An 11,947-nucleotide genomic window follows, 5' to 3' on the forward strand; every position below is an offset into this window, starting at 1 on the left:
TCCCTCAGTCATGTCACCTGACTCCACATTCCTGTCCTGGGTGAGTTACAGGTGGCAGGCATTTAAATACACATCCTGTCCTTGTCTGTGTGTGTGTGTGTGTGTTGGGGCTTTTCCTGTGTGTCATCATCATGTATAGAGCAGGCACACAGAAGTTGCTCACACTGTTGACAGTAAACAGGTCCAATGACCTGAATCTATAAACCACAGTTGGTTGCAGATACCTGGGAAGAGATCTCCCTGCCCTGGCTCAAGCAGTGAACACTGTTTATTATTTGGCCCTGAGGGAAGTCCAGAGCAAACCAACCACACCCAGCTCAGCCACTGCCCTTTATACCTAACTATCATTGTTGACACACAATGTGGGTGTGCCTGCCATTTTAAATTGCAGCCCTTAAACTATGCACCCTGTGGAACTAATCTTGGTGACAGAGTTGATGAGAGAAGTCCGAGAAAGGATAGTATTACATAGGAAGTGGATTTGGATTACTTAAAAGTTCCAGATTACACTTGAGTGACACATGTGTTAAAGCTCTATGACATACCTGTCAAACTCTCACATGGCCATGTACAAAAAATATCATGATGCATATTGAGGACAGAAGATGAATAATATTGTAATTAGTGATTGTTTATGCTAAAATGACTAAATGTAAAAATGACTAAATATTTCATTAGGAATTTGATATTTGCTTTAAATTGATATTATCTTCTAGTGTATGTAGAGGAGTTAGATTAAATAACCATGGTTGTCTTTCTGCTAACCCTCATGCTAATGCTTTGACGAAGGTGTGCTATCCGCAGCTTTCTGAACAGGTATTTCAGGTTGAGACATGCTCATGCTGCAGGAACAATGGAGTATCAGTGAGACACGCAGAACAGGTCAGGAGGTAGAATACACAGCAACTCTTAGAGTAGTCCTGGTTATTACCTGGATGTATAACATATCATGAAATAGTTGTAAACTGTGAGGTGTTGCTGAGTATACAAAGGATATAATCTAATATAATATTATATTATAGTGTGGAAATAATCAATTAATATATTACAATTAGTTAACTTGGAACCGGTGTGTCTGTGTGTGTCACTCGTCGCAGTATCACAACAGAAAGAATATCTGAAGCTCCTCCTGTTTGAAATAAATGAACACTGCTGTGTTCAAAGGGTACTGTTACGGAGGGCGGAGCAGGTCACCCAAGTGTAGACTCAGATGAGGAGACAGGAATAAGGTATTTATGAAAGGTATTTATTGGAAGGCTGGGGAAAGATGAGGTGCAGGCCAGGGTAAACTCAGGTGGGTTGCAGGGAAACAAGAACTGAGGCAAGGGGAGCAGGGGCAAGGTAAGCATGTCTTGAGCGGAATCCAAACAAGCAGTCGAGTGGGGGTCCAGGCACAGAAGCAGTATAGATACTGGAGACAGGGACTAGAGTGAAAAGAAGAGAGGCTATGATCTGGCAATGTGGAAGTGGCAGGGCTGAGTATTCATATCAGGTCTTGATAATGTAACAGGTTGCAGCTGGTGGGGAGCTACTCTCACACCTCTCTCCACTCACACAATAGAGAGAGAAAGAGAGAAAGAGAGTGCATGAACCACTCTATAAACTACACATGCACTGCATTTCTTTCATAACTAAAAGTTTTGTGCCTCCTGCTGGACAACTAAAATAAATACTAAACCGAAAACCCGTTTCTGAATCTATGGCTTTCCGTACTGTTCCAGGAAGTATTTTCCTTGGTTGTGGTAGACGGGCTCTGGTTGTGGGAAAAAGTAGAGTCAAAGAGTAGAAGTTCTTTTGTATAGTGGAAAATAATCATCAGTATTTTAGAACAGCAAATAAAATGGCGGGGGGACTTCGGTTAGAGAACGCAAATCCCTTGATTTTCCAACGTTCTGGCGTGAGACTTCTGACAGCAAATGACGAAGACGAAGATGTTGTGGACCCTATCGACGACAGGGAAATCTTTGATATCCTTTAATTTGTGTAATTTGTGGAAAATATTAGCCTATCTTTTTAAGTAATATAGTCTCTAGCTTGTATGCAACTATAGTTTGGTATCTAGGTTGAAATCACGGATTTATTCACGGTAAATTTGCACTCTAGTTTTTTATTTATTATAATATATTCTGGCCACGAACCTACCAGGTGTTAATTCAAGCGATTAAACCTTGACTGAAGGTGGACTACATCTCATAAGGTCCATCAACGACCCCGAGCACCCGCTTTCCCTCGAGGAGCTCAATGTTGTGGAACAAGTGCGTGTGCGCGTGAGTAACCTCTATTATGTGAAAGATTGGCTTGTACTTTTGGATAAGAGCGTCTGCTAAATGACTAAATGTACTTTTCTATACTTATGAGTTTGACAACAGACTACGGAATTAAGTCATTTTTCTTCAGGTAAACGACCAGGAGAACACCGTCGGGGTGGAGTTTACCCCCACCATCCCACACTGCAGCATGGCAACCCTTATTGGCCTGTCGATCAAAGTCAAACTGCTGCGCTCGTTACCAGAAAGGTTCAAGGTTGGTTAGGTTCCCTTGGCTACAGAAACAAGAACCTCAATAACACTCACACCTCACTGCTAGTTTGAGAGTACTGTAAATATCCAACTTTAACCTGTATATCTTACTCATATATATATATCATACCTAACTCCCCTCAGATTGACGTTTGTATAACTCCTGGGACCCACGCCTCAGAGGAAGCAGGTAACACACTGTATAATTAAGTATTTGAATGGCAGTAATACACACCTAGTTCTAAGCTAATAGTGCATGAACATTACAGTATGTGTAGGCCTACTCGTACGTCCTGAGCATGAGTCCTAAGTAAGTTATTAGTGAGGTCTGCAAGTATGTTCTTTTTTACAGTCAACAAGCAGCTAGCAGATAAGGAGAGAGTGGCTGCAGCTCTGGAAAATGCCCAGCTTCTGGAGGTTGTCAACCAATGTCTGTCCACCAGAACCCTCTAAGAACCAAGCACCACTGAATGCTCAGGGTCCTGGTAATATTAGCAAATCCTTGTCCACCAGTGCTGCCCGAATAACCTGAGGAACCAATCTGCTCAGAGCTATGATGGACAATATCTTAGATCTCTATGAACAGTTTTCTGAAGCACTTTCTACTAGTGATTCTAATCTAGTAGACAGCAAGTACCGGTAGTCCTGAAAATGTCATACAGTCTACTTTATAAATCAATCAGTCACAGAGTATATTGTGATTGTGTCTTTTAAATGTAACATTTGCAATTACAGCTGACGCATACTTGTATGCATTGCAGTTTTATCTGCAACATTTCATAATTTTGCTGACATTAAATGCTTAATTTTATGAATTGTGTATTGTGAATAAATACATGTAAAATATGGAAGCCCCTTGTGTCATTATCTAAAGGCTTGCTCTGCGAAAGATTATTGTCCAATAATAACGTAATCCTCCTTCCTTCCACTACCCTCCCCTGTCCCTTGACAATATTAAAGCTAGAAATTGTTGTCAAGAACCTGACATTTTAGGGTTAAATTCCCACTTTCTCCTGAGGCAGTCAACAGCAGAGTGGCGCAGCGGAAGCGTGCTGGGCCCATAACCCAGAGGTCGATGGATCGAAACCATCCTCTGCTAAAGCTTTTCTCATATCACAGGATCATAGACAATGGTAGTGACATGATAAGAAAGGCAAGACAGCAGCATGTTTTGAGTTTTGCCTGTATAACTTAAATGTTTACATTTAGAAACAATCAAATGGAACTTAATTTATAAGACCAACTTTATATATGTTATGTTTTAAAACCATGAATCAATGTGCCTATTGTAGTATCTCGCAGTTAATCCTATGGGGTTTTACCACCTACTACTGGACAAAGGGAAATATTGCAGTTTGAGCTGACAGACCTGCTACAGGTCTCCTCGGGAACATGCTGTCAACTCCACTCCTTATATTGTTTTAAAACAACACCATTTTCATTACACTGCCTGAAATGTTATACTGCATATCTAAGCCTTCGTGTGTGTGTGTGTGTGCGTGCGGGTGTAGGATTATCATTCCATGTTATACATTTGATACCATAGGGAGTATCACCAGGCTGTATCGTTTGCCACCTGGAGCCTGGTGGTTCGACCAGAAACAGGTTTTGGAGGAGCTCCATTATACACTACAGCTTTTGCTTTGCATTAAAATTGATTAGCGATCATTTTCCTTACATACGGTAACACAATACTTTTCCATAAAATTCCACTTTAAAGGCTGTCGCTTAATTCTGGACTCAGGTCAACATGTGCACTGTTTTGTTACGGCCCTCAGTCAGTATGGTTATTCAGTAAATAGTTAATCCCATTTGGATTATACAAGTATTTATCTCTGGTAATCTGATTTTACAATCCTCAATATCGATGTGAGGGTTTAAAATAACAGCTTGCCTTAAATGAGTAGATCAGAACTACGGTCATTTTAACTTTGTGATTAGAATGATAGGTGAATGTGAAAGATGACCCAGTGTTGTCTCTTCACATGTTGCAGCTGGTGCTAGGTAACAGTATCTGGCAACTGACTCTGGCAACTGACATTCGAATGTTTCCTTCTCTGTCACCATTGACAACCGTTGATTGCATTCTAACATCCAATCACAACTAAGGCTTACATAATATCAACCAATGAGATAGCTTTATATTTTGATTGACGTATTTTAAACCAATTGGGTTCAATATCTCAGTCACCATCGTTTATATTTAATGCCCATGTCTTCACATTTCATTTAGTTCGCCGCCGTTATAATTTGAGTTTCAGTTGTTGTTCATTACCAGTTCGTTGAACTTAATACGTAAAACAATCACAATGAGGGAAATTGTGCATTTGCAGGCTGGGCAGTGCGGAAACCAAATTGGAGCAAAGGTTTGGGATATTTCTGTAAATATTACAGTACCAAGCTAGCGAACTAGTTGGAGCTAGGCTAGGTCTAGCCCACCGAACAAGCTAAAGCTAGCTAATAGCTAACTAGCTGTATTGTCATTAAATTACCTCAAGTTGGCTGGCACGACGAAGTAGATCGTTCATGTAGTTTATATGTACAATATTTGTGTACTGTGCATTATTGTTAGTGACGCTAGTTGACTACCTAGTCACCAGTATTTCAGTGCCACTGACCTGTTGAGTTTGGACTACAGTACATAAATTATTTTCTCCCGCCCTAGTTTTGGGAGGTGATAAGCGACGAACATGGCATCGACCCCACTGGGACCTACCACGGCGACAGCGACCTTCAACTGGAGAGAATTAACGTGTATTACAATGAAGCAACAGGTGCGTTGAACAAACCTTGAATTTTTCCATTGGAATAGGCTGAATCTTCGACTAAGACACAATTATGAGACAGATGGTCGCGGTTCGTCTCGAGTGTAACAGGTGATTAAATGATCTAGACACGCGCTCACACGAAACGACTTAAAAATGGCTATCTTGTGGAGTCCGTAACTAATACGAATAATCTTGCTAATTCGCTGACCTAATGCTGTGTTCATTCGTTTATATATATTTCCAGGAGGCAAGTATGTCCCCCGTGCAGTGTTGGTGGACTTGGAGCCTGGCACCATGGACTCTGTTAGATCTGGTCCATTTGGCCAGATCTTCAGACCAGACAACTTTGTCTTTGGTGAATATGATACATTTTCAGTTAAGAAAGTGAGTTTGTGACAGATTATTTACCTCGGGATTTTGCTCAGAGTTTCAGAACTTGATGCTCCTTTTTTTTTTAGGTCAGAGTGGTGCAGGTAACAACTGGGCCAAGGGCCACTACACAGAGGGGGCTGAGCTGGTGGACTCAGTCCTGGATGTGGTGAGAAAGGAGGCTGAGAGCTGTGACTGCCTCCAGGGCTTTCAGCTCACCCACTCTCTGGGCGGGGGCACTGGTTCAGGCATGGGCACCCTGCTCATCAGCAAGATCCGCGAGGAGTACCCTGACCGCATTATGAACACCTTCAGTGTGGTGCCCTCCCCCAAGGTGTCAGACACTGTTGTGGAGCCCTACAATGCCACCCTGTCTGTGCACCAGCTAGTAGAGAACACAGACGAGACCTACTGCATTGACAACGAGGCGCTCTACGACATCTGCTTCCGCACGCTCAAACTCACCACGCCCACCTATGGTGATCTTAACCACCTCGTTTCCGCCACAATGAGTGGAGTCACAACCTGCCTGCGTTTCCCCGGCCAGCTCAACGCAGATCTCCGCAAGTTGGCTGTCAACATGGTACCCTTCCCCCGCCTGCACTTCTTCATGCCTGGTTTTGCCCCTCTCACCAGCAGGGGGAGCCAGCAATACCGTGCCCTGACAGTGCCTGAACTCACCCAGCAAATGTTTGACGCCAAGAATATGATGGCAGCCTGTGACCCCCGTCATGGGCGCTACCTCACTGTGGCAGCCATTTTCCGTGGCCGCATGTCCATGAAGGAAGTGGATGAGCAGATGCTGAATGTGCAGAACAAAAACAGCAGCTACTTTGTGGAATGGATCCCCAACAACGTAAAAACGGCTGTCTGCGACATTCCGCCCCGTGGCCTCAAGATGGCTGCTACCTTCATAGGTAACAGCACAGCCATCCAGGAGCTGTTCAAGCGCATTTCCGAGCAGTTCACCGCCATGTTCCGCCGCAAGGCCTTTTTGCATTGGTACACGGGCGAGGGTATGGATGAGATGGAGTTCACAGAGGCAGAGAGCAACATGAACGACCTTGTGTCTGAATACCAGCAGTACCAGGATGCCACCGCGGAGGAGGATGGTGAATTTGAAGAGGAGGGAGACGAGGAGCTGGCTTAAAATGGCTGCCCCAGAGACGCTCATTACCATCCTGTTTGTCCATTTTTATTGTTGGCATTAAAGTTATCAAAGTCTGTTCTCAAGGTTTATTAAAGGCATACATTTGATAGCAATACCATATTTTGTCTTGCACGTTTTCTTTTTAAATGCACCAAAGCAGCCTTATAGAGAATGTTTATCCAAAGTTTTCCAATCTTTGAGTTTTAACTACATAGTGAGCTGAGTCAAACAGACACATCTGCTCTACAGAGTTGCTGGCATGGAAGTAAACTGACACAGGGATGGGAGTGTAACGAGGGGGAAATGTAACTTGTTTCAGCTGAACACTGAGCATGCTGCTTTCATTATATAATCAAATGGGGGGGGTTTTCTATGATGAAAGCTTGTTTCAGGAGTTTCTCTGGTATTAACTTGGCCAGTTAGGTGACATCTGGTGCTCTATCTTGCACATAATTCACACAATTGACTTCCTAACTACTCAACTACTGTTTGATTGTAGGTTGACTAAGGTGAGAAGGCTTAACAATAAATTATGCTAAACACAAATGTCAGTCACTAGCTCTTGAGCCCAATCAACATAAAAGGGACCCCCAAATAAATACATTCACAAACACATTCATAGACTACAGCATGTAATCAAAGCATAACTCCCCTTTGTTTTACATTACTGACTTTATTCAAATATGCAGAAGAGTGGAGTAGGACGCTTCTCATTTATGGAGCTGGTCTTTAACGTTTAGTCATGTTATGCCGATAGATCTATGCTACAAAGAGCTAATGATCTCAATGGCTTTAGTAGAACTATTAACAAGTCCATCTCCACAGAGGCAGTTGTGACAGGAGCACACAGGGAGGTTTAGTGTTATTCAAGAGACAAATTGTCCGTATAAGGGCTAGATTTGTAGTTTGATGTATTTTCATTCAAGTACTTTAATACCACCTGTGAAAGTCCATGGGCTCTATAAATATGTGCTCTCTAGGCAGTCAGGTGGAAACAAGCAAGTAGGCGAACACTGTTCCGCCCATAGTTCCGCTAGATGGCGGCAATAACGCATGTTCATAAGTAAACGACAACCCTCGAATCATCACAGCTGTCTGGGCAGCTTTCAGAGCCAAAAAGGTTACCTGTGCGCCGGGGTGCTCCAATTTCGTTAAAGCCTATACAACTGACCGAGTAGGTGTAAGTTACTACAGCTAACCACTCGCCTATTCTATTAGCCTAGCCTAGGCCTATATCTGTGTACGTGCAACGCTAGACTAACGAAAAGACGTCTGGTCAAACAGTGTGTAGTAGTAAGCTATTGTCCAGGTATTTTTAATTCAAAGCTACATATGCCCACTCCAACCCAAGCTAGAAGGACATTCCTCGGCCTCCCACGCTGCACTGGAATCACGCTTTCCTCGTCGCACACTCCTCTACCCTCCCCTTGCCTGTGTGATGTTACCGTTACGCGCTACTATAATAAGCAGATACGTGGTTCTCTGAGCGAACCCATCACTGACGTCACTAACTCCATGGGTAGATAAATACGGGGATCCGCACCCTTCATCGAGTCAAACCCAAACTTCTCTACATTGAAAACTACAACGGGAACGAGAGGACCTATTGCAACAGATTTGGACCACCTTTGGATTTTATGCTTCGGAAGGGCTACTTCAGGCGCTCATAAAACGTGGGTATAGGCTATTTACGACATGTATTATTCTCTACTACAACAATCGCTCTGAATGTGTTGACCAAGATTGTAAAATGATTTATAAATTCCAAGTTAAGCCTATCGTGCCCAAAATACGCTCGGAATATTTCAAAAATATATATAAACTGCATTTGAGTAACCTATGCCTATTGTTTCTTTGTGTTTCCTTACTGTTAACATTATTTAATTGTGTTTGTATTTGAAAGTGGTGCGGGTTGGTCAGCATTGAGCTGAATAGCCTATAGCCTACTAACTAACGAATATCTTCTATTCACAGACAGTTAAGTCGTCATGACTTTGAACAAAGGAGACAAGTTGCGCAACATGGACAAGCGTAGAGGCAGCATGCCGTTCCCTATGCATCTTCAGAACATGCATCGGAGGAGTATGCCCGTTGATGACCGCGAGATGCGCGCTTCGATGACCCCAGTGCAAACGGGTGAGCTGACCAACCTCATGCGCTGCACATCTTATTCCCCCGGGGAGCCCCACCGGGACAGCTGCGTGTCCGACTCGTCCGACTCCGTCATTTCGTCCGGCAGCGACTCCGAGGGTCAGGTGTACAAGGTGGTACTCTTGGGGGAGCACGGCGTTGGCAAGTCCAGTCTCGCCAGGATCTTCGGCGGAGTGGAGGATGGTCACGACTGCGACGAAACAGGTGAGTCACGGGATTTCCCAATGATGGTGATGATGATCATGTTGGGTGTTTGCGGCGGCAAATATTTTTAATAGAGGCTCAGTTTAGAGGTTTACAAGACTGATGATGGAGATTAAATGTAAATGACATAGGCTACTACTAAATTAAAAGAGCAACAGTTCATCCACTGTCTGCCATGTCTCTACCACAGTCAGCTGGGAAACAAAGAGAGCTATTGATTGAGAGAAATCAGGACAATGATGACATACCTTCAGACAGACCACTATCCCGGCTCACTGTGTGTGTGGATAGCCAATCTGACTGAGAGTAAGCCTGTAGTGACTGTTACATGTCTGTAGTGAGGATTGGAAGGAAGAAATAGGGATGACATCGGCATGGCTATAGGTCTATTAGGCTGGCACTTGTATTGATCATATTTTCTGTCCTCCTAGGGAACACGTATGACAGGTCCATCGAGGTGGATGAGGAGGAGGCCTCCATTCTTCTCTATGACATCTGGGAGCAGGTGAGAGAGCCTTCATCTGACTCAAAGTATTAAAGAGGAACAATGGTGTAATCCCAAAACAATGGCCTGATCTAATGGAAAAATACTTATAGGCGTAGTTTTTGCCTTTGTATACAATTCAACAATAATATTCCTGAAAACAATCTATAACAAAGATCTTGAGGAATAAAATGATTTTCTGAATAAATGTAAAATGTTAGGGAATCAAACACTTCAGTTTGTAGCTGACAACCATTTTCATGTCTATGTTCAGCCAGTGAACCTGCTCCTGAGGGGTTGTGATGTGTCACTAACCATCTGGTCCCTCCCCCCTCCAGGATAACAGCCAATGGCTGAAAGAGCAGTGCATGAAGTTGGGCGACGCCTACATCATAGTGTACTCTGTGACAGACAAGGCCAGCTTTGAGAAGGCGTCTGAGCTCAGGATCCAGCTTCGCAGAGCTCGTCAGTCTGAGAACATTCCCATCATCCTAGTGGGCAACAAGAGTGACCTAGTGCGGTCCAGAGAGGTGTCTGTCGATGGTGAGTCACTGTTTCAATCTCTCCCTCAAGTGAGATGGGGATATTAGACTTCAACAGGCCAACCCAATGTAAGATAAGAATCACTGTCTTGTCAATGTCTAACCTGAACATCTGTGTCTCTTTCTGTCTTTCCATCTCCCCCTCCTCTCCTGACTCCTCTCCCCCTGCAGAGGGCAGTGCCTGTGCCGTGGTGTTTGACTGTAAGTTCATCGAGACGTCGGCCTCGCTGCATCACAATGTGCGGGACTTGTTTGAGGGCATTGTGCGTCAGATCAGGCTGAGGAAGGACAGCAAGGAGGAGAACGCTCGGCGGATGGCCAGCTGCAAACGCAGGGAGAGCATCGGCAAAAAGGCTAAACGCTTCCTCGGACGCATGGTGGCCCGCAAAAACAAGAAGATGGCCTTCAGACAGAAGTCCAAATCCTGTCATGACCTGTCAGTCCTCTGAGCAACCAAAAGCTGGGAATGACGTTGTTCTCTAAAGCCTGTGAAGACCAGACGCTGTGTGTGTTTCAACACTAACCCCAAGGACTGAGCATAGAGCTGTACAGAAATATATTTTAATTTTGTAAAAAAAATAAAGAAAATTGAGGAGGGGAATCTGATCTGTAAAAAAGAAAGTCCACATCATTACAAGGAGTTGTTGACCTGCATGACGCTTTTGTTTTGGAAGATTCAGTTTTATTATTTTTACGCTGTTCATCGCCTTAAATGTATAGATAATGTGTGTTCATTTTTCATTTTGCGTATATTCAACCCACTGAGGCTTGTTATTCTATAAACAGGAATTGTGAAAGGGCGTTGATATAGGAAGCCTTTGCTTCTCAAGTGTTTCTGTTTTAGGGAAGAATACTGCATCTCTATACGGTTCCTGACAGGAAAATACTGTTTCTTTCAGCACTGATCAGAGGCTGTATCATAGTTCATGCTGTAGACCTGTTCCGAGCTTGTATCTCAACGATTCATACTGTAGGCCTGTTCCGAGCTTGTATCTCAATGGTTCATACTCTGGGCCTGGTCTGAGCTCATATCTCTATGGTTAATACCGTAGGAACGGTCTAATCTTGTATGGTTCATATTGTAGGACTGGTCTAAGCTTGTATCTTATGGTTCATACTGTACAACTGGTCTGAGCTTGTATTTCTATGGTTCATGAGCCTGATCAGTGGTTTTATCTGAGGCTACAGGACCACCTAGTCACAGTCCAGAGCTACCTGGTTTCAGCAGCACCAGGAATCTGGAGTCACACTTACTTGAAACATGAGTACGCAGGTTCGTACTGGGGATTTAGAGGGGTAGGTCAGGATGGATTGCGGGGGACATAAGACACAAAAAGTATAAAAAGTATCGTCCCATGCTCTGCAATCCAGTTATGACTTTGTTAAGACAAGCAATAAAGTATACCTGTCCTGATTTAAACATTGTTTTGATTGATTGCGGTTGATTTGCACTTACATTTAATATTTAATGAGGATTTTGTTAAATGTTTACAGTTGAACTTTTGCAATAAAACTTCAAATGCAACCATCGTGGTAGTCTTTATCTTGAAAAGCATAATAGCCGTAAGCTGGTCCATATTCTACCAGACATAGATGCACAGTCACAGAATGTTGTTTGCGTCCATGTGTATAAATATTCATGCTTCAGATAGCATCGGAGGCACAACACTGCAGCAACAGGATAGGGAGGAAACACGGTAGTTAACAGCTTCAGGGAGTTAATTTTTAAATGTTAAACATTAAGCGGACGAAGTAGTACA

At 43.4% G+C, this 11,947-nt stretch overlaps 3 protein-coding genes across 3 annotated transcripts; all 3 read left to right on the forward strand.

The window, feature by feature from the left end:
• Nucleotides 1-1,722: 1,722 nt before the first annotated feature.
• Nucleotides 1,723-3,368, forward strand: ciao2b (cytosolic iron-sulfur assembly component 2B). The gene is made up of 5 exons (XM_067249022.1): nt 1,723-1,967; nt 2,188-2,267; nt 2,398-2,523; nt 2,664-2,709; nt 2,872-3,368. The coding sequence occupies exons 1-5, from the start codon at nt 1,841-1,843 to the stop codon at nt 2,970-2,972; spliced, it is 480 nt and encodes a 159-aa protein (XP_067105123.1). The 5' UTR covers nt 1,723-1,840; the 3' UTR covers nt 2,973-3,368.
• Nucleotides 3,369-4,756: 1,388 nt separating this feature from the next.
• LOC136955136 (tubulin beta-4B chain) lies at nt 4,757-6,914 on the forward strand. The gene is made up of 4 exons (XM_067248752.1): nt 4,757-4,885; nt 5,185-5,293; nt 5,532-5,642; nt 5,746-6,914. Exons 1-4 carry the CDS (start codon nt 4,829-4,831, stop codon nt 6,804-6,806), a joined length of 1,338 nt encoding a protein of 445 aa, XP_067104853.1. The 5' UTR covers nt 4,757-4,828; the 3' UTR covers nt 6,807-6,914.
• Nucleotides 6,915-8,374: 1,460 nt separating this feature from the next.
• On the forward strand, nt 8,375-11,700 carry rrad (Ras-related associated with diabetes). The gene is made up of 5 exons (XM_067249039.1): nt 8,375-8,479; nt 8,781-9,161; nt 9,593-9,666; nt 9,984-10,188; nt 10,359-11,700. Exons 2-5 carry the CDS (start codon nt 8,795-8,797, stop codon nt 10,634-10,636), a joined length of 924 nt encoding a protein of 307 aa, XP_067105140.1. The 5' UTR covers nt 8,375-8,479; nt 8,781-8,794; the 3' UTR covers nt 10,637-11,700.
• The last annotated feature ends 247 nt before the right edge of the window (nt 11,701-11,947 follow it).

Source organism: Osmerus mordax, chromosome 13, assembly GCF_038355195.1.
Source record: "Osmerus mordax isolate fOsmMor3 chromosome 13, fOsmMor3.pri, whole genome shotgun sequence".
NCBI classification, from domain to species: domain Eukaryota; kingdom Metazoa; phylum Chordata; class Actinopteri; order Osmeriformes; family Osmeridae; genus Osmerus; species Osmerus mordax.